Source organism: Anopheles nili, chromosome 2 (assembly GCF_943737925.1).
Source record: "Anopheles nili chromosome 2, idAnoNiliSN_F5_01, whole genome shotgun sequence".
Lineage (NCBI taxonomy): Eukaryota > Metazoa > Arthropoda > Insecta > Diptera > Culicidae > Anopheles > Anopheles nili.
Window position 1 is genome coordinate 77,835,587 of NC_071291.1, and position 21,680 is coordinate 77,857,266.

A 21,680-nucleotide genomic window follows, 5' to 3' on the forward strand; every position below is an offset into this window, starting at 1 on the left:
GTTTATGGGCCCTTTTGTTTCCCGCGGCTCTAATGGCGAGATGAGCGGAAAGCAAATCCCAACCATAAGACTGTTTTCCTTTCCAGCCCTTATTGGCCTCGGCACACTGGGTTGATTGTCATAAATTACCCATAGAATTTTAGGATTCGGGTTGTTGTTTTGCTCTGTTTTTTTTTTTTGTTCTTTTGGTTTTTTTGTGATCCGCCTTGTCTCGTTCTGCGTCCGCGTGGATCACAGTAGAGCAAGCATTGGACGCCCCTGGAAACCAGCCGCGACTGGACGGAAGGACGAACATGGTGGAAGCCGTCGTGCGAAGAAAGAATGTAGCCCCGTAAACTGGCTGGTTGTTTGGCCGTAGAATAGACCAAAATGGAGAAACAGAACGAGCGAGAGAAAACACGGGAACGATTTACGAGCCAACCAAGATCACAACGAACCAGGGTCTGAAGGCCGGACTCACAACCAAACCGGGATTGACAAACAGCGTGAACATGAGAAATCCTTGGGCTGGTGCGCTGAACGACTACCTGCTCCGGAATCCCATTGATCCCGTAGTGGTGGACTGTACGGGTGGGAGTAAGAAAAGGCTTTCACGTGACGAAGGAGCGTAGCACAGCTTCGCTAAGACCCCTCGTTGCGTTCCCTAATGATTCCGGAATCCCAGGAAGGCCTCGCATGCCCAGGCCACAGGAAACCTGCCATTGCAAAGGAGCACGAAGGATTCTGCTTGACCCGACAACAAAAAGGACTCGCGCTGCATTGCGCTGCATAGTTCGTGCGTTGGCAAGCGTAAACTTGCCCCTTTGTTCCGCGTACTGAACCTGATCACCGGGAAGGACCTCGATCTTCCTTGCCTCGTTGGCAGGCGCACCTCGAAACGCCCCGAAACGCGCACGTACAATTGCCAATTTTGATGGTACCGATCAGAACCCGGCGGGTGGGCCTTTTGGGGTGAAAATTCGTCGGAGGAAAACATTAATCATTGGCTCCATTGTGGTCCGGTCGGTCGGTCCTTCAGGTGCGTAATTCGAGCCCCGAGCCTACTCGTCGGGGTCGGTGAGGGTGATGAGGCGTAAATTCAGTGCAATATTTGCTTTCCAATTTTTTCACCAATAAAAAATGGACCATATTCCCCATTCGTTCCCGGAAGGTTTTACACCAATACCGTCGTCCAATATGTGCTCGAGCAGGAGCCAAAACAAACTGCAGCAGATATGAGAGAGGCGAACGAGCGTGAATATGGGCTATGCGAGGAATTTCAATACGCCCCGGATCACTTCGATGGCTGGAGGCAGTTTTATCGCAAACGAGCCATCTCGAACACGTTCGCTGGAATCGAGGGAGTAGCCAAAACCAAAGCCACCCACCACTCCGGAAGGCCATGTTCAGCAGAGTGCGGTTTGACATTTCTTCCCCATCTCGGCGACATCGTTTAGGCCACCGTGCGAGATGGGCACTCTTGCCGACCACGACAGCCGGAGAATCGTCCGGAATGTCCCATCCGGACGGCAGGTCCTTTCCAGGGAATCAAAAGTGGCTACGAGTGCGTGATCTCGCCGCGAGGCGCTCGCAAGCTTCCTGACTATCACACGTTGCCCATCGTTCCCATTCGATTGTACAATAAATAATAAGGAAACTGCCCATTTGCGAGGCGAGAGGCGAGAGGACGAGCGAGAAACGGAACGCTTGTTATGCGTCTGAAATGCCTCGAATGAAGGGAAACCGTTGCGGATGCACGAAGGACCGCGGAGAGCGGGGATCCGGAGAATGGCCGTCCCGAATCCGGCACCCAACACAGGACCGTACCAAAATACCGAGAAATATATTCGTTCTGGTAGATTAAAAAGTAAACATACGAACGACAACCTACAAAAAAAGGACTCGCTCCGTTGGATGCCGTACAATGGCGTGCACCGATCGAGATCCCTGCGAGGCAGGATCGAGGTGTAAATAATATCCTTCGAGCCTCGAGCCTTGCGTCTGCTTCCTTCTACCCCCCAAGACGATCCCACCGCCGTGGCCAGCAATCGGGCAGTTTGCGTAGGACTTCACTATCGCTTTCACGCACTCGTGAAGCCCGGTTGAAAGCGGTTCGTGGGTTCAGTTGGGTCAGTTGCGCACCCGCAGCGCATCGCCGAAGGTGACGGAAATCGTGGAAGGTTCTTGCTGTTCCTTCCCACCGTAGGTAAGCGAGCAGAAGACAAAAAAGGTAAGGACAAGGATAAACAAGTGCGTACCAATAATAGATATTGAACCATATTTGCACAGCATGATAACAAAAGGTTTTACTATTTATTTGTGACGTTCCCTCCAGCTCTCCATCCAGAGACTGATTTGTGTCGCGTCGGGGGACTAATTTCTTCCCGGTTTTTTTTTCTCTCCGCCCCCGACCGTCGCCGTTCTCCTCTACCTGTCGTAAGAGCGAGGAAAGGGTGCGTGAATGGGCGGTCTGCCGCGACACCATGGCGCGACCAGCAGGAAAACAACATCGTCTGCAGCGATATTTGATGAAAAAAATAAAGCTGCACCTCGCACAACAATCCAAGACGCTGGCGGCGTATATGGCCGACCGACCGCCGTCGAGGAGAAATGAGGTGGTCCAGGAATGCAAACAAGGACATAAGTTTGTTTTGTTGGGAAAGCATCCTCGTTCGTTCGTTTTCGCCACACTGCTGCACCTAGTGCACAAGCAGCGTGCCAAGCGGTGACGTTCCACTCCACCACAGACGCTGGTTCTGGAAAAAGGGCCCCGTGGTGCCTGGCACGAGAGTATACCACTGGCCTCCTATTACGCCGTGTGATTTCAAAGACTGTTTTTCGTTTGTAAACATTTGAAATGCCCATTTCCTGCTATAATCGGTAAACGCAGTATCTTCTCGTATTCGCAGTCCTCGAATTGGACAGTTTTCCGGCTATTTTCTATCCAATTTGTTGGTACCCATTTGGGTAACCCTACCCTATGCCACTTTAAATGAAATATGAGTACGTTCGCATTATGCTGCATTAGCTATCAATTTCAAAATACGTAAAGTTTCTAGTTGCATCCAGTGTTAGAAATTAGTTACTTATTTCATAAATCATCTACTTTTTCGGAGCTATCATTTTAAAGTCACACAGCGCTCTTGGTCTGCTCCAGGACACGCTGGAGTCGTTCGCAGTCGAGAATCATCGTCAGCCAGTTCCGGTTTTTTTTTACCGAACGCACCAACACCATAATTCTTACTAAGTTTGGGTCTACGAAGGCTCATCTTTCTATCTGTCCGATTGAAAACGAGATTACAAACACAAATCTATTGATCAGATAATAATTACACAAATGAAATGCAACGGTAAAATTATTTGAATAGATGTACAATATTTTCATGTAAAATGGTGAATTTGCTAGCATTATAGATCAAATGCAATTTAATGGAAATAAATTCATAAATGGAAAATGGTTGTAAATAATAACGATGAAGTGATATTTGCTGTTTGATTTGAGCTTCCTTAACATTTTAAAACGAGGAAGTCAACGATCAAGGCAAGGCCCACATACGCAGTTGGCTTCATCCATCTGACATTTTCAAAGATCGCCGCGATCATTCAAAAGTATGCAGCCAGCTCAAGCAATGAGATCAGATCTACGCCATTTTGACAGCTAGAATGCATCCGAATACAGCCGATGCACATAAACACAAAAGGTTGCACCAAATATATCTGCGCCATGCTTCTCAGTTCCTAGTCGGTGGTCCTGATTTTCACCAAATTTCGTAACATAATTCTATCACTTATATTTGATATTTGAAAATCTATTCAAGATTTTCTGGTAAAATTACACAAGAAATAGGCATTAGCAATGAAATTGTCAGTTGGAATATGCTTCTGCGCGTATTTTAGTTGTGCAGCTAATGAACTCTTCACAGTGCTTCAATCGATTTATACAAACATATTCACAAATTAACTGATAAAGAAATGCATCCAGGTTGGTCAAGACAACTGTAAAATGTATTGCCAGTTACTTTTATCATATGACATGCATGTTTCTCTGCTTATCTACACAAAAAGCAGCTACGTTCCCTGTTTTCATATTAGTCAGACAAGACCGAACTGTCAAACCACCATCCAATATGGCTTCCTTACGTGCGCCCATGGACGAACCTTCCCGACCAAAGCTTTAATCCGAACTCAGCCATTTTTTTATTTATTTATTTTTATTTATTTGCGAGATCTTGAGGGGTGCGGACGTTTTTCGTCGGCGCGAGAAACAAAAAACAAAAACGAAAACAGTCGTACGGAAAAACAACTTCAATATCCTGCTAACAGACGTCCACCACAGCAGCAAGTGCCTTAGAAGAGCAGCCATCACGAAACAGCTGCCGATATTCACCCTCAAGCAAAGTGCCGTCGGTAATTGATCGCCTTTCGCCTAACCCAAAGGGGATTCGATCGGTCAGATTACAACAGTGCGTGAACCCGCGACGTTCTCCGCGTAAGTGCGTGCAACCCTCGCGGTAGTGCGTCGAGTTTCGCGAAAAGGAATTCCCGCGTGACCGGTCGACGAACGTCGAGCGGTGGATTTCGGGCGGAGAAGAAAAAAAAGATAGGTGTGTCTTATCGCGGCTCACAATTTGCGAGCTGCGTCGAAAAAGATCGGCAGCCCCGATCGAGCCCCAGCACGGGCTGCGCGTGCACAGAGTGAGAGGTGGTGCGAATCGAGCGCGCACAACTCGCTAACAAGCCGTCAAGAACCTGCGACCACCATCGACCCCCGTGATCGACCGCGATCCTCTGCGCGATCCCGGTGTCTCCGTGAGAAAGTCGTGCGATAGTGGTAGTAGTAGTGGTTGTCGTGCCGGAGTAGCTGCGTTTGAGAACGGGAGCGTGCAAATACCCGGCGATTCGCCCCATCGATCGAGCAACTCCGCCCAGCCAGTGCATCGTGTGCAAATGAGTAGATGAAAAACAAAGCATCCTGCACCAACACCCAGCCCCAAGGCCATCCCCTATCGGGTGCCTAGTGTCGGCGTAGTAGACGTACGCGGCGTGAAAATTACTCATCGCTCCCCCGAGCGACCGGTGTACGTGTGTATACGTGCGTGTGTGCGTGTGTTTGTGTGCCGGAACGCCCGACGGCCGCCCGGTTGCGTTTGGCGTCGGTGTTGGATGCCACAGCTCCCAGGAGCAAGCAAGTGCGCGTTTCCGTGTGCACGCCTGTGTTAGCGCGAAGCTGCATCCAAACCGGATACGTGCATGCTGATCGCGACAGTGGCTGCGATCGCCATCCTGCCGGGATACACCGGAACATGAGCGGAGGATCGCCACGATCGACTGCTCGGTCCCCAGCACGGAGCGGCAGCGCACCCGAGGACGACGGCAGGATTCGCATTCGATGGCGCCGGTAGGCTTCCGGCCGGTGACCAACCGTCAGAAAAGACACCGAGCGTATGCGCAAGGTGAAATAGTAGTGGATGAGGTGTGCGAGTGAGTCCTCACGCAATCGCGTGTCCCGAGGAGCCACCGGTAGTGCGTGAGTTTTTCCCCGTTTTCGGGAGGGCTCGCTGCCAAATAGGGCCACGACAAGAGTGCAATTGCAACCAAGTGCAAGAAATATTTCCCCGCTGTTGTAGTGTGTATGTGTGACGCAAGTGTGTGTTGCACGAGCTGCGTGCGATCGGTAGCAAGCCAGGAAGAAGGATCACGAGTGGGTGATAGGGGAGAAAGTGCACAAGTGCGTGAAATTGTGTCACTCGCGAAAGCGTGAAAGGGTTTGAGTGCAAGCCGCAGCCTAGGGCTGCGTTGAGAATTCCAAGTGCCTTATTCTAAGCGAAAGTGTGTGAGCGTATGCAACGTAGATAAGCAGTAGTTCGAAGTAGCGCAGTTGATCCGGTGTTCATAAAGGCCGGCGCAAAGGAAAACACAGTGCTTCCATTTTCGATTTGTTTTTCCGGCGCATTTTTTTTTGCTGGTGATACTCGACAGTGATTCGGGAGTGGGCCAGCACGAAAATCCTGAAAAACCGTATCCTGAGACGTACTAGAGGCGATACATCAGAGTACAATGCCTCACAACAGCTCCACCGGCGATGAGCTGGGCAGCACGGACGAGGTGAAGGTATTCAAGGACGAGGGCGACCGGGACGACGAGAAGCTGTCGGAGAACCTGCTGGAGGAGAAATCGAGCCTTATCGATCTGACCGAGAGTGAGGAGAAAACGGTTAAAAATGGGACGACACGCCACGAAAGCTCCAACTCGCTGTACGGTGGTAGCGGGGCAGGTGGCGGTGTGACCGGAAGCAAGCTACCCCACGGGGCGCCTCATCCCGGTTTCAACATGGGATACATTGTACCTCCCTACTCCTACCCAAATGGAGCCGCCGGAGGGCTTCCGGTGTCGATGGCGAATAAGATGAGCCTGCCGCCTTTCTTCTGCCACAATGGGGATCACCTTTCGTCACCTCCACCAGCCCACTGCGGCATCCTGCCGTACCAGCTGGACCCGAAGACGATGAGTCTGACGAGGCCCCCGTTGTACAGCTTCCCCACCAGCCAGTACCCCTACCCGATGCTCAGCCCGGACATGCTTCCGGTGGCGCCATCCTGGCACACTCCCTCGCTGTACAGCCCGGCCACGGGTTTCCGGACACCGTATCCTTCCTCGTTGCAGATCTACACGTCGCTTTCGAGCGACTTCTACCGCTACTCGCCCACCCTGCTCCCGCCCAGCATCCATCCGTCTCATCCGGCGTTGAACGCGGGCCATCCGGCCATCATCACACCCGGACCCAAACAGGACATCCCTGGTGGGGGAGGCTCTCATCGGGGGGCGGATCGGACGGGCGCCTCCATCAAGCAGGAGTCGTCGGCGTCCGGCAACGATCACGAGTCCTCGGGAGGGCACCACCACCATCACCATAGTCACCATCATCGATCGTCGGGCTCCTACCATCATCATCATCATCGATCGAGTGGAGGAGACCAGCATGGCAGCAGTAACAACAACAACAGCAACCACCACACGAACCACAACCATCACAACCATCACGGCAGCAACAACGGGAGTGGAGGTGGAGGGGGAGGGGGTGGCCACAAGCACCAATCGTTGGCAGAACGCGAAGCGGCCCTGGAGAAGAAGCGTAGCCACGTGAAGAAACCGCTGAATGCGTTTATGCTATACATGAAGGAGATGCGCGCGAAAGTGGTGGCCGAATGCACGCTCAAGGAGTCGGCCGCCATTAACCAGATCCTCGGGCGCAAATGGCACTCGTTGTCACGGGAAGAACAGAGCGTGTACTACGACAAGGCGCGCCAGGAGCGTCAACTCCACATGGAGCTGTATCCGGGCTGGACGGCACGGGACAACTACGGGTACGGTGCGAAGAAGAAGAAGAGGAAAAAGGATCGTAGCCCGGCGGACCCGGGTGGGAACAGCATGAAGAAGTGTCGAGCACGGTATGGGCTCGACCAGCAGAACCAGTGGTGTAAACCATGCCGACGTAAGAAGAAGTGCATCCGGTACAAGGAGGCGGGTGGTATCGATCGAAGCGGTGATGGAGGAAGTGATCGAGAGGGTGGGCGGGACCGGGGTGACGGATCGGATGATGCGATTGGGAGCTGCGGTAGTATGGAGGATGATAGCAGCAAATCACCGGGCGAAGAGGACGAAGATCGCGAATCGATCAATCAATCGCTCTCGAGCCCACGCTGCCTGAGTGTCCTTTCGAGCCTGCAGTCGCCTTCCACAAGCATTGCGTCACCGTTGAATCTGCTCGCAAGCCCTGCAACACCAACCAATTTCTACCATCACCACGATCACCTCGGGTTGGCGTCGATGATCGCCTCAGCCCAGCAGCAGCACCAGCAGCAACAGCTGCAGCAGCAGCTTCAGCAACAGCAGCAACAACAGCAACACTACCTGCATCAACAACATCACCACCACCACCATCATCACCAACAGGCGGCGGCAGCAGCGGCAGTAGCCGCAGCAGCTCTCCAAAACGTCAGCGACAAGCTGAACAACATCAGCAACGACTCGGGCATCGGGAGTACGCAGCTCAACAACAGCTACAGCAACAACTTTAGTCCCTACAACAACCACCACACGATGCGGACAAACTCCTCTTCATCGTCGGCGGCGAGCAATGGTACTGGGGGTGGAAATTCGGGGATTCTAAACAATGGACCGTCCGGGCCGACCACCAACGGGACCGTGGGGAGTCTCGGGAAAAGCCCAGCTGCCCTGTTACCCCCGACAGCGTCCACCCCGACGCTAGCTCCACCAACGCCGTCGTCGTCCTCATCGTCGTCCTCGTCGTCATCGTCCTCGTCATCATCCTCGCTATCGTCTTCCTCATCATCTACCCCATCGCTGCAGATTCCGCCACATCTGCAGCAGCTTAATCTGAAGACGTCCCCACCGCTGCTACCCAACACGCCACCCTCCTCGGGTGGATCATCCGTGTCCTCCACGACAGCGCTCGCCATCAAGGAGGAACTGCCCGATAGTAGCACCGGAAATGGGCCCGTAGGGTCACCTTCCTCCGGTACACACCTACCCGCCTCGTCCTCCACCAGTCCGACGTCGGGGACGAGCGATTTCCTGCTACACCCCGCCCATCATCATCACCTCGCCTCCATGCATCATGGCAGCGCCCTACAGCTAGGGCACGCGATCGGCAAAACCAACGGTGATCTCTCCCCCACGACGACGACGACGACGGCTGCGGCGGTGGCGGCGGCAGCGGCAGCGGGGGCCGTGGCCACGAGTGCGCTGACTACGGCCGCAGCAGCAACCAGCAGTAACGACACCGGCCCAGCAGTCACCAATGGCGGCAACAGTCGGAGCAGCAGTAGCAGTAGTCAAATCGCTAGTGATAGGTAGTGTACTGATAAACAAACAAACAACACCCCAAGCTTCTCCGGAAGCTCCCCGAAACTCCCGCCAAATTTCCACTTTCCCTCCTGGGCAGGACGTTCTGCTGTACGGATTCGTTCGATTGTGTTTTTTGTTATTCCTAGACATGTGAGTGTTTTAGCCAACTGGCCGGTTGTGGGCTTAGAGCAGACTCACATTTCGACCCAAGGGCCGTGGCCTTCGTCCGTGCGTTTTTAAATATTGTGCCCGTGATAATATTGCCCTATGTTTGTATGTATGTATGTATGTATGTATGCTGTGCGTGCCTCAAACTGTTACTAGATGTAAAGCTCTTCCTGTGTTAAGTTAGTCAGTCCTCCGTGTACATTGTTAGTTGTCCGTGTGCTTAGATACCGCCGTAGGAACCTAGAAGCCGAAAGCTAGCTCCAGTCCTGCTGGTGAGCGCTGGTGTAGCTGACTCTCCGTAAGGATGATGCTTTTCTTGCTAAGTTCAAATTACTTACCTTGTTTGGCGAGCGTTCGCCAATAGACGGCAAACCGCGCGGCGCATCGTCAGCGAGCAGGAAGTCATCGTTTTAGAAGACTAGAGTGAGAAAAAGAGAGAGAAATCAAGCGTAATAATGTAGAGAAAAAAATCTAATCGATGATGTAAAAGACTGAAAGCTGCGACCGCGTATGACGGAGAAGTTGTATAGAAATAGCCGGCACCCTCGCCGGTCAACCACAAATAGTCGAGGCCGAGGTCGTTTCAGGTGTCGAGTAGGGTCGAAGCGACAGGCAAAATATGTAAAAATCGGAATAAAGTGTACGCATGCTAGTCCGCTTGCGTATGTTGCCTCATAATGTGCGTCTGATGCGTGGAAACGATCAATCTGTCTTCCGAGAAAACGAGCAAAAAGCTGGAAAAACAGGACCATGGTATCTTTCTGTGGGAAGAGAAAAGGGGAAGAGGAAAACGAAGAAGAGGCACCCGAAAATATGTAGGTAAGAAAACCGATCGGAAACAGGGACACCGGTGAGGAAGAAAGAAGATGCAGGTTTGGGTTTGTGGATCGTTTAGTCAGGCTTGCTTTGCTGGCTTTTCCCTTTCTCCTGTCGTGGGAGGCATACGCGCTGGCGACTTAGTCGAGGGGAGGGGTAAATTTGGTGGCAGAGGGAAATGAGAATGAATTTCCAAAACAAGTTCATCCTTCTCTGTCGTTCGTTATGCCGGTTTTAACCGATCATGTCTTTCTAGGGTTTTTATTTTGCCTTCCAACTTCTTTCGAGCTGTACGACGAAAGGAGCGAGAGAAAGAGCGAGTCAGAGAGAGCTGATCATCTCAGCGTACCAGGACGCGGAAGGGAGCAGTGAAAAAGAACGATGAAATGATTGGATGAGTTGTTTTTTCGGTTTTGGTTTGGCTCGAGTTTTTGAGAAAGCTCGGAAATAATCTGATCGCGAGCGAGAACGCGCCACAGAGCAGGTCGCAAGGGGTGGGGAGAGAGGAAGACCGTAAGGTGCGCGCAGGGTGGAAGGGAGGCACAAAATCAATCAAGTGTGTGATAGTAGAGGCCCAACAACCCGGGGTTAGGCAAGGACCTGAAAAATGCTGTGAAGTATAATGAGATGGGCCAGAGATGCGAACGGAATCCGAAGGGACGAGGGAAAAAAATCCCTGCTCCGAAGCGCAGACAAACCCAGCGGGAGACGCCAGCAGGCGGGAGCGCAGGCAATGGGGAACGGGAAAACGAAACAACGGAGGAAAGCGAGAGAACGGCACATAGAACGTGGACCCCGTGTCCCGGGTCCCGGGTTCCGAGTGGACCACAAGACCAGCCAAGAGGTCGTAAAGAATCGAGATGATCGCAAAGCAGGCCATGGCGAGAACGCACGGAAAGGAAGCAATAATACTTTTTTCGTCATTCGTTAAAAAGGTTACACGAAAAAAAACGAGAGAAAAAAAACAACACAACGCCAGACACAGCGGGTTGGCGCGAGCAGCGTGGAAAAGGGTAACGAAGAATTTATGAAGTGTCAGTACACACAGCCTCCCTCGTTTGGTCGTTTGGAGCACGCTAGCGACCCCAAGCGGTGGGGAAGCGCAACAGCGCGATCAACCTCCAACCGATCTCCAGTCGATCTCCAACCGCGAGCGCACGCTGTGGCGGGTCCCGCTGGAAAAGCGCGCTCGCGCGACTCGCAGCTCGGAAACGACAGCGAATATTTCATGTCTCGCGCGAAACCGGGAAGTCGCCCAGGTTGTGCTGTCTCGCTCCGGCTCACGTGCACCGACACACCTCGGAAAGCGGACGCTTGGGGTTCATTTGTGATTTGTCTTCCACCTTGTCCAGCCTTGTGGCCCCGGGATTCTGTTGGAAGAAAGATGCTGCTCTTGGGCGCACTTCTTTTCCTTTTTCGCACACAACCATGATCGTGGCCGGGGCACACACGGGATGCTCTCGCGCGTAGGGCTCGCAGGGAGATGGATGGATAATTGCGCCTTTCAAGTAGTTTGGCCACTGCCACCGCTGCCCGTGAACCCTTTACCGCTGGCCACGGGTTCGCGACCTTCCCAGACCGGGGCAGGGCAATGTCGATCAGCTTTTTCCCCCCTTCGGTTGACCCTCTTCTCGTTTGCCGCGTGCGTCTGTATGGCCTCACGACACGTTCTTGGTTTCTCTCGAATTTCGTTCGTCGTTTTCCCGTGGGGAAGAACCGTGAAATCTCGTTAATTATCGGTTATTGTTGGTTGAAGGTGGTTAACGATCGACGAGTGATATCGAAAAGTGTGAATTTGACGATTGTACACCGGTGTGTGTGTGTGTGCGTGTCTGTGCACAAAGTCTAGTGTGCGTCATGATCATGGGAACGGACTAGATCATCGATCATCAGCAGTTCGAATTGAACGGGCCACGTTAAGGTTGCGGAATGCACTGTAAAAACGACACAAAATAACAAAAAAGGATCTAAACGGTCGGTTCCCATCCGGTTCGCGGATCCATTTACTCCAGACGATCCTGACGGTGATTTCGCGAACTTGAAAACTCCTTACCCATCGCTGGCACCGAGCCCGCGCCCAAGTTCCTGCCGCGAGCCAGCCATAAACAGGCTCATTCTGTTGCAATTTGTAAAACCAATTTCACATTTTATGGCGCACGGTTGTATATTTTGGACGAAATTCTACCGCCACACTTGCCATGGCCATTCGGGCCGGACCGGCAAGGTTCGATAAGTAAAGTGCCGAGCCGAAACAGACCAAATCCGGCCGCCGGATCGACGCACGGAGCTTCCTGCGCCAGCAGCGTAACGGCGGAACGACGGGCAGTAAAGTCTTTGATCCGGCAGTAACTTTTATTGTCGGCAGGATCACCCAAGCTCGCCAGGAAAACAAAGAAAACATCCTCGGGCCCTGCGCCACCCGTCGTGGACGAACGGCTTTCGAGGAGAGTGGCCTTTGGTGGGTATTCCGTGGCCTGGCTTTCCGTGGGCCGGCGCGAAATGATCTTTATTTTGTGCCACAGTCCACGCCATCCGCAGCGAACGGTACTTCGCTTGTTTTTTGCTGCTATTTTACAAAAGCGGAAATACCAAAAGAGGATCGATTTATGGTGACGAATGAGAAGCCATTAGAGAAATATGACCCGCTTCGTACGCCCTTTCTCATCGCGCTGCGGTCGAGGCGCGCGTATATGTACTTTTAAGCCCCATTTACTGCTCGGTCAGGCGCGCATGAACCTCCCTGCTTGGTATTGCGTAGCCATCGGAGGCGGATGGATGTGGGGCGAACCATGAGGAAAGGTGTGATATCGGCAAACATAATAAATGGCAAGGCATGCCGGTATGTGGACTGGTCGCGTCTACTTGGGGCTTCTGTCAATGAACTCAAGACATGCGTACGGCGCCACAGGCGACCGCTCCTGAGGACGTACATAAGACTCCAAAACATGCGTCAAATTGATCTCGAAAACGTTCATTCTGCGACACCAATTTTGATCCCTCTCTCCCTGCTTCCTTTGATTATAGCTTTGAGTAAGTTTTTTCAACAAAAATGAAAACGCCAGGTTTTTGTTGATACAAACTTTCTACTTTTGTTTCTACTTCTACCAAATCAATTATATCATGGAATGAAGATTTTCATCACTTCTGGTTCTTGCTTTTACGTTCGTAGTTCCCGTAATTACCTAGAGATCCTCCTTTTCGATCGTAGTCGTATGTGTTTTTGTTTGGAATTACTATGTCTTGGCTCGTGGAGTATTGATTTACGAGTGTTAACTTAAGTGTGTAGAGACCCGACCCAGCAATACCCATATTTCAGCGCGTCCGTCTTGTTCATGCATCCTGTTTGTTTTTTACTCCATTTAGTTTTCCATACCTACGCTGTTGGTGAACTGACACTGTTGTCAGTGCGTTGCCAACGTACAGAGTGTAACTCCTCTACGAAACGTCTCTCGATCCAGTGGAAGCTGGAGGCTCGAGGCTCTAGCAACTGTCGCAGCAAGCCAAAGCGATCACCATCCAACGAGCGGTTTCTCGGTATCGCCTGCCAACAATGCCCGGGAAATCGCACCATCGAAAATGGGAATCGCCGCGCTAAGGGCGCAGAATGGAGACACAGTGGGCGTTTTGCGTGACTCACAATGTGGTTTCACGCCCGTCAAACGCCTTCGAACGAAAGCTTTCACGCGCCAAGCGACGCCCGATCCTTTACGCTATCTGATCTGATTGCTATTTTTTAAACCAATAAGAAACCCGATCAACGAGGTCGTAGATGATTGAGTGCAAAGCACATATGCTAAGTATATATGCTGTGCTTCCGACTTCGATTGATTCCGTCAAGCTAAATTTGCAGCTCCAGTTACTGCAAACAAGTCAGCAAAAGATAGGAACAAAGGAAGCTGAAAATGCGCTGTTAGGGACAAATCAGATGATCAGGCGATAGTTAATCTTTGCCTGCGCTGTTGCTAAAGTGTTGTCTGCAACATTGCCGTACATATCCTTACCAAACGAAACCCAGGCATTATGCGGTCAAGACATTAACAAACAGCAAGAGAATACGAACGAAAGTGTACTGATTCACTGTGCATTCGAACGAGAATGTGACGAAGAACAGCAGGAGCTTGAAAATATCGAAAATAATTGACATTTACGTAATGTCCTCAGAGCAGTAACAATGTAGTAATTTAGGTAAAGGGATGAGAAAGCCAAGATAGGAATCGCAGAGCCTGCACAGTGGTAAAAAAATCCACAGAAAGAGGTAGCTAGACCGGAAAGCAAGTAAAGAAAAATTCCACTTTCAAAGGACCTGCATTCGAAAGCGAATCGACGATCTCGACGATCGGCTTCCTCGCCATTAAGGCAAGGCGAATTGTATGAAAAGTGAAGGACAAAATGTGCTTTGTGGAGTGGGTGGAAGCCTTACAGCACCACGATCTCAACCGAGCGGGAACATCGACGAACATTTTCCCGTCGAGCTGGCGAAGATCGCCCATCATTCTGGGCGATGGAGAAAAAGACACAAACGGCAGTAGCAGCGACGAACTCAAGACGACAGATCAAGTAGTCGTAGAAGTTGAAACGCGCGACGGTGTGCAAAATTTGACTCATGGAAACGAGTTTTCTTTCCTGCGAACCTAGTGACCAGCCGCGCTCATAAATATGGACAACCCTTGGACGGACAGTTTACGCACCGTAAAATGGCAATGCACGTGCTTGGGGGACCATTTCGTGCCTCCGACAAAAGCATATACTCGTCGATCTGCCGGAATACGAATTCAACCCGTTCAGACGACGCAAAGCGACATATGCTGGTTCAGGTTGAGCGGACAGTTTTTAGGAGCTTTTATCCAAAACTCTGTATCAGACCAAGCAACACAACTTGCAGATGACTATTTGCTGAATAGCCTTGACGATGGAGTAGAAACTCCGATGCCTTCAAGGGCACACGATTGGTATAAACGCTGCTGTCTATTGATTTTTCTTCTCCAGCTCTACGGAAAATTGTCGCAAAGTTACCAAACCAGCTTGGAATATACCGCGGCCTTGCTATACCCCAATAAAGGTCAACAGCAAGCCACGAAAGCCAAATTTTTTGAGGCTAGGAAAAACAAAATATTCTAAAATAAACACTTTCAACTGAACCTTTACAGCCGGCAATCAATTAGCAAAGAGAGCTTTGTTATTCCACCAGTTTCCTCTCATACTAGGCACGAAGGAATGAGGCCTTTCGATGGTAAGCGAGAGTATAAAGTTTCTGCTGCTGCATATCGACAGTCGTGAAAGGATGCGAGTAAGCGATCACTTAAGATGCTTATGTCTGAAGCACGCAGTGCGGAATGGAACCTTTTTTTTGCCTTCGTTTCATCGACTGTACTCCTCCTGGCCAGAACTGTTCGGCAATCACGTGGCGTTGCTCTAGGGCTGCGGCTCTTTCGTCGACTCCTTGAGTGTAACCTCTTGAACTTCTTAGGACGACGACGCGCATAAGAGCCTGCGGGCCCTACGAGCCAACCGGCCGCATAATGGGAGGCCAGCAATGCGAAAGAAGAGGCTAAACGGATCCGAAACGAAAGATTCAAGTGATTACGAACCCCGAAAAATTTCTCCGTTATTTCCTTGGCCCGCGCTGGGACGGTGCGGAGTTTTGCCCTTCGTTTCTCGTGTTCCCGCGCCCGTCAACTCGGAACTTCGTCACCGTCCTCGGATCGGATTGTTCCCAACATGTGTGGACTTGCGCGTCTGCATCGCAAACCGACCGCAAGCGGTTAACAAGCGCGTGGATTCGTTTTTAGGTCGTTTGGGAAGGCCCCCGATGTCTGGCGCGTGTGTGTTGTGGCATGGAAGCCATTAAGGATTCCTCGAATTTTATGGCTTCACTGCGCGCCACGCACCGAAGACAAGCGGCGTCTTCGAGAGCCTGCCGGAACTAAACTCCCCTTCAACTCCAACTTCAGTGCCGATTGACGGTGCAGCGGCGCCTCATCGATCCACTTGTTCTGCATGTTTGCAACGCCCTACGTTGCAATTGCCAGGAACTATTCCAAAGGATAGACATAAAGCTTCGAGTGCATGTCACCCCTTTACTTCCTTGTTTTTTGAGGGTCCCACCGAAAGGAATTCTGCCGGATTCCGGACATCCCTTGGCTGTATTCCGAGAACTTGGGATTACGTTGAGAGCATATCCCAAAGCGGGCGATCCCACAAGATCACGGTTTTTATGGGATCCAGGAATATGGATTGTCAGCCTGGTTCGCTCGTACGCCCCCGCACTGCCTCCAAGTAGCCTTGAGCATTGCGTTTTGCCGTTGCGTCTGAAAGCGCACCGATCGCGTTGCGTGCCGTCGACCTGCGCCATGAAATAAGAGTGTTTTCTCGTCGAAGTGACATTTGTTTGTCCTACCCGATGGGAGGGCGAGCCGGGCCGCAAGTACAATCCTTTACGAACTCGCCCTCCACCTACCCAGCCTTCCCCATCTCTGCCAGAGGCTCCGGCGGCTGCGTCCATTCGTTCGGGTTATTTGCGCTTGGCCTCCGATCGCGCCAAGCCGGTTTTTCGAAATTCTCGTTATTGTTGATCGCGCGTTCGCGCGCTTGCGGACCACCCCGCCCAGCCGGCCCTAACGCCCACCCACCCGCCATCGCGCTGGTGGTGATCAGTTGAAGCTGATTATCTTTCGGCCGGTTCGCGCTGTTCACCTCCGAAGTCGCGAACCCGCGAAGTCGCGCAGCCGGCGACGACAAACGCACACCAACGCACACGCGAGCTCCGCACCAATACCAGCGTCCGAGTTGCGAGTTGGAGCCATGTTGGAGCCCCCTGATGCCTTGCCGGCAGATTCTGGGGCTGGCCGGGTCTAGCTACCGCGGCTACCGCGGATTCTTCACCGCCGTCTTGCTGCTGTTCTTCTCGCCTTCGTTCTTCGCGCACGTCACCGTTGGCTCCCGCGACCATCCAACCCTCCACCCCCTCTGGAGAGAGACGTGGGCTAGGTGGTAGGGTGCGCCACCCGGGCCCGGTGCTGTAATAACACTGCTCTCGTCCTACCATGCGCGAGCGCGACGCGGGAATGTGGCCGCTGAGTTTTCGTTCCGTTGCTTACGTCTCAGTTTCAGCGCGATGGTGGAGATTTTCCCCCCATCTCAGAAGCCCGGGGTGACCGGAGGACGATCGGAGGAATGAGAACGACACGCCAGAATGGGCGAGAATACGGCAAAAAAGGCGCACAAATACTGACTCACGCCGGGTGGACCGGCTGTAGAGGAGAGTGAAAACCCGTCTCCGGCCCGAATCCGCCCAAGTGTTTCGGAAACGAGAACCTTTTTAAATAACATAATTTATGGCATGTTGAATAAACAAATAAATATTGGATTTTCGGAATATTGAGTAAATGTGTGGAACCCCGCACCGGCGCGATCACCCCCATATCCCTCTCGAAGGATGTGGCACCGTGAAAGGTGTGATCTTTATCGTTCTCTCTTGCACGTCGCCGACCACTCGAGCCGGTTCGCGCAGCTCACCATTATCGCGCCCGGGAAATCAACCTAATACAGCCTAAGCTTTGCCTAAGCCAAAGTGTGGCGTATGTCAACAGGCTGGTCCGTGAGGCTAGCTCCAAGAGAGCAGCCATGCTTCAAATCTCGACATCTTCCTTATCCGGTAATGCCACGATAAGTAGCGCACAAGGCGAGGAAGTGTGTTTAGTAAACAACAACACCGTGGCTCGCCCTGGGCTGGCCCCCACGAAGGCTCTAAAAAGGGGTGAAATTCGCCTGCGAGGAAAAACGAGCAGCCCAATCAAAATGTCATTCCTTCGACGAGGTCTTGCGTGAGCTCCCGCGGGAATAGTCTCATTAAACTGGCGATTAACACATTACCGCGGCTGGGGGAGGCTAAACTTTGCGACAGAACAGCCACCGCTGGCGAGGGAAAAAGAAAAAGCGCGCGAAAAGAGCCCGCAAATTGCAAAATCACTCATTCTCGTGGGATGATGCCAGTCAACAATTATCGCTCTATATAAGGACGGTGGAAAGCGGCCCTTCGTCGGAGACGTCGAGAATATAGTTGGTCCCCGAGAGGGCCAGCTGCAGTTTCTTCCGCATTTTACGTGGCCGCGCTTGTTAACGGCGAAGCTACAACGAGGTGACAGGCCTTCAAATGAGCAGCAAAATTCCATTTCCAATTTCGCAGCCCGACCTGAAGGGCGAGTTGAGCCATGAGGACTGAAGACAGGTCGGTCAGCGAAGAGAGTTAAAGAGGAAGAAACCGTGGTTACATACAGAAAAAAGCCACGACTACGACGGCGACGACGACGACGCAAGTAGCAGCAAAACGAACAAATTAAATTGACGCTATCTCTGTAACACGGAATACGCCTCGAAGCCGTTGGAGGGTGGCAGCATAGGGATGGGCCGCGTTCGGTCGCGATGTCGTTGTCTAATCATCACCAGCTTCTACCCTTTCCCTGGTTGGGTGGGGAGTGGGAAAAAACGCGACCAGGCGAAAGGGCGAAAGAGTCAGAGCCTAAAGGGAGGTAAGTGTGTGACAGAAGAGGTACTGGGGAGAAGCCCTGAAACAACCCACCGTGTGTAGTCTTATCAGTGAGCTCACGGTGCTACACGAACGCTACCCAAACGCGCCAACGATAGTGTCCTCTTCCATGATGATTTTTTGTTACTGTTTTCATACTCTGAGCAACGCTAGTTCGCATCGAGTTCGAGAGACGCAGAATGGCACGGGTTAGTTGGCTGTAAACTGGCCGGTCTCGAAACCCGTGAGACAATCGCTCTCTGAACAACGGTGCAGAACAATCTTGGTCCAATTGGACAATCACAGGGAAGTCTCTGGGACAGGGCTTGCCACCCAGCGAGGACATAACGCCCCAGAGAAGGGCATCGTCGCGAGCTGTCAAATACTTCCGATCAGTAACTACCGACTTTGACAGTGCCCGGTGGTGACGTTTGCGTTATCACTGCACCAGTGGACAGTCGGTTCCCATCCGATATGCTGCCATCCCCTCCACTAAGTCCCGCCTCAGGACTCTGCTCCTCAATTTTCCAATTGCTTCACTGGTGTGGAATTTTCGGTAGGCTCACGAGCGGTCACCGCCTTTTGGATCGCCTCAGGCATCTGGTGGAGTACCGCTGGCAGTTGGATAGACGAAAACATGCCTTCTTCTTCCATTTCCCATTCCGTTTGGGGTTTTCCGTCCCCATCCCCGTCCATCCCGCTCCACGCGCTCCCAGACAGCCGGCTTGTTGCTCTTCCGGCGAGGTATCTGCTTGCGCACGCTTGCTTTTGCGCTTGCGTGTGTTGCGACAGTGATGATTGGAGCGCATCAGATAATTTTGTTGCTCATCACCCGCTCTAAGGCCTGTCGCACCTCGCTTCGTCCCTCGGAACTTGTGCTGCGCTTCTGCCCCCATGAAAGAGCCCTTTTTCCGTGGGCCCATCATGTTTGTGCGCGGCTTTAAGCGGCTGGCCCCACAACGCGTGCACACATACAGCCGATTGATAAACGCGCTGGCAATTGGTGCTTCTGCTGCTGCTGCTGCTGCTACCCTATCATCATACTATAGGGACACTACAAATACTGCTTTTTTGTTGCTCTTTCACGCCCTTATTCTCGCCTCAACCCCCCCCCCCCCCCTCAATAAATAGATCACGTCCAGAACCTGCGACAGGGGCCTGTGGAAGGCCACTTAAGCAAGACTCGTCGTCACCGGGCCAGCCAGAGGTGCGACTCTGCGGCGGAGATGCTTAGGGTCGAAGTGTTTACACGAGGATTTGCGTGTCCCTTCGTGCTCCCACGTTCCCGTGGCATGCACCGTGGAGTGAAAATGAAATGAAATAAATTAATTTCGGGTCATTTCTCATCCCGACTGCCAGCCCGTTGCCCAGTGGCCTCTCGCGATGGATTTAGAATTGCCCTAGCCTGTGGTCTGTAGCCGGAAGATTTGTGCTTCAACTATTTCCAGCCAATCAGCCAGCGTGCTGAAAGGTGATTTCAGTCCGAAAAGCGCCCACCTCCTCCACGCGGCAGTGGCGATTCCACGCGACTGTTTGTTTACCAATTGCCATGTGAATGCGAACGCCTTGGGCTTAATTGGATTGCGCAAGGAAACATATCGCGCTCCAAACGGCTGCTAACGCCGGCGATCGGTTCCATCTGTCGATTCCGTGGAGGCGTAGCATTTCGGAAGCTGGATTTCTTCCCATTCAGGCGCTCGAAGGTGAAACCGTTGGAACGATCATTTAATTTTCCATCGGATGAATTTCCTTCGCGCCGAGCGAGCGTTCTGCGGCGCTGGCTTAATTAGCGAGTAGTTCGGCGTATTTCTGCATCAATTTTTTTTCCTTCGCCAGCGATGTTTTGCACCCAATCGACTAGAATCTTATCGAACCCGTGCGTCTTGAGCCGTTACTTTTCCGCCCAATCGTCAAGTACACCGAGCACTAGGCGTGGATGCCATAAAGATCGCAACCGAGCCGCTGGCCATCGATAAACGTGTCGATTATCTGCCGTACGTGTCCGAGCCCCGGGGCTAATCTAACGCGCGTGCGCGTGTATTTAATCTTTAGTGTCGGCGGGCACGACGGGTTTACGTCTCATTTGTCGATTGGCTCACATAAACGAAGCCATTAGCGATCGATCCCTTGATTGCCCCGTGAGCGCCTTCAATGTCCCTTACGGAGACAATCCCGTAAACACCCACGGAACATCCGGCGGCTGATTAGTCCTCTCGAGTATTATGCCTGCGCCTATCAAGCCCTTCCATTCTGGCATGTGCTGGGCTCCGGCTACGTATTCAGGCGTATTCCGGTCCGGCTGCTGGCGCCGCCAGGGATTTATTTTGCTCAGCCCAAGGCGACCGTCCCGGAGAGGTCAAAAGCGGTTCTAAACGTTGCTGCACCAATCTCCTGCGGTGCATACACCCGGTGGCACAATGCAAATCGATACGGCGAGTTCATCGCAAAAGGATCATCTCAGGCATGCGCACGATCGATGCAAGGGCACGCGGTAGAAGCGCGATGCTCTAAACAAAACCCGCGCAAAACAAAGCACGCCACCCTCTAGCTAGACCTGCAGTAGGAAAACAATTATTAGCCGATCGACGTTTCCTTCCGTATCGCGTAGCGAATCGTTGGTGGTCCTGTCAGAGCTGGCCATGCTCCCGATGACAGGCAAAACACTCCATCAGACAGCCAGTGACGGTGTTTTTTTCTATCTACTCCGGCGCCAGATCGACACTAAAGTGCCTTCCATGGGCGGGCGAGTTTCGCAAATCTTCAGTGCCGTGCTGTCGACTGCGAGGAGCCTTGCAAAAACGCCCTCGCACCACATGGAAATGAGTTTCCACCCTCCCTTTTACGCATGCTCCCCCTCCCCCCATCCGTTTCCACGCTCCGTCTCTCTTTCCATCTTTATTTCCGCGCCAGCACGCCATCTGTGCGCCATGTTTGCGCGTTTGCATGAAACGTTCGTGCGCGAACGCGGCGTGTGCAAATGGTTCGCGCCACTACTTATGGTACGTGTGTGTGGTGGGGCACATTTATCGCTCTACTCTACCACATCAGTGGCAGTACCCTCTTCCGGTCCCCTCCCCCTGCACTGGTGTCGGTACCAGCGTCCGCCGTTTCACTGCCAGCAAGGCCCGCGTGAATGATGAGCTGTCGATCAACCCGTCGCGGATGAATCGGACTCATCTCTCACGGACTCAGTGATCGATCGCGGGTCTACGCCTTCTCATCCAATCGCCAACGAAAGACGAGCCCTGTGAACCACCCACCCCAAAAAGGCGGCATAAATGTGATCGAAACCACCATGCTCATCACCAATCAAGAACACGTGCGA

The 21,680-nt window shown here is 52.4% G+C and overlaps 1 protein-coding gene across 1 annotated transcript; it reads left to right on the forward strand.

Annotated features, from left to right (window-relative positions):
* The first annotated feature begins 6,036 nt into the window (after positions 1–6,036).
* LOC128721592 (protein pangolin, isoforms A/H/I/S-like) lies at positions 6,037–13,219 on the forward strand. Its single transcript, XM_053815360.1, has 2 exons — positions 6,037–8,852; positions 13,195–13,219. Exons 1-2 carry the CDS (start codon positions 6,037–6,039, stop codon positions 13,217–13,219), a joined length of 2,841 nt encoding a protein of 946 aa, XP_053671335.1.
* Positions 13,220–21,680: the final 8,461 nt, after the last annotated feature.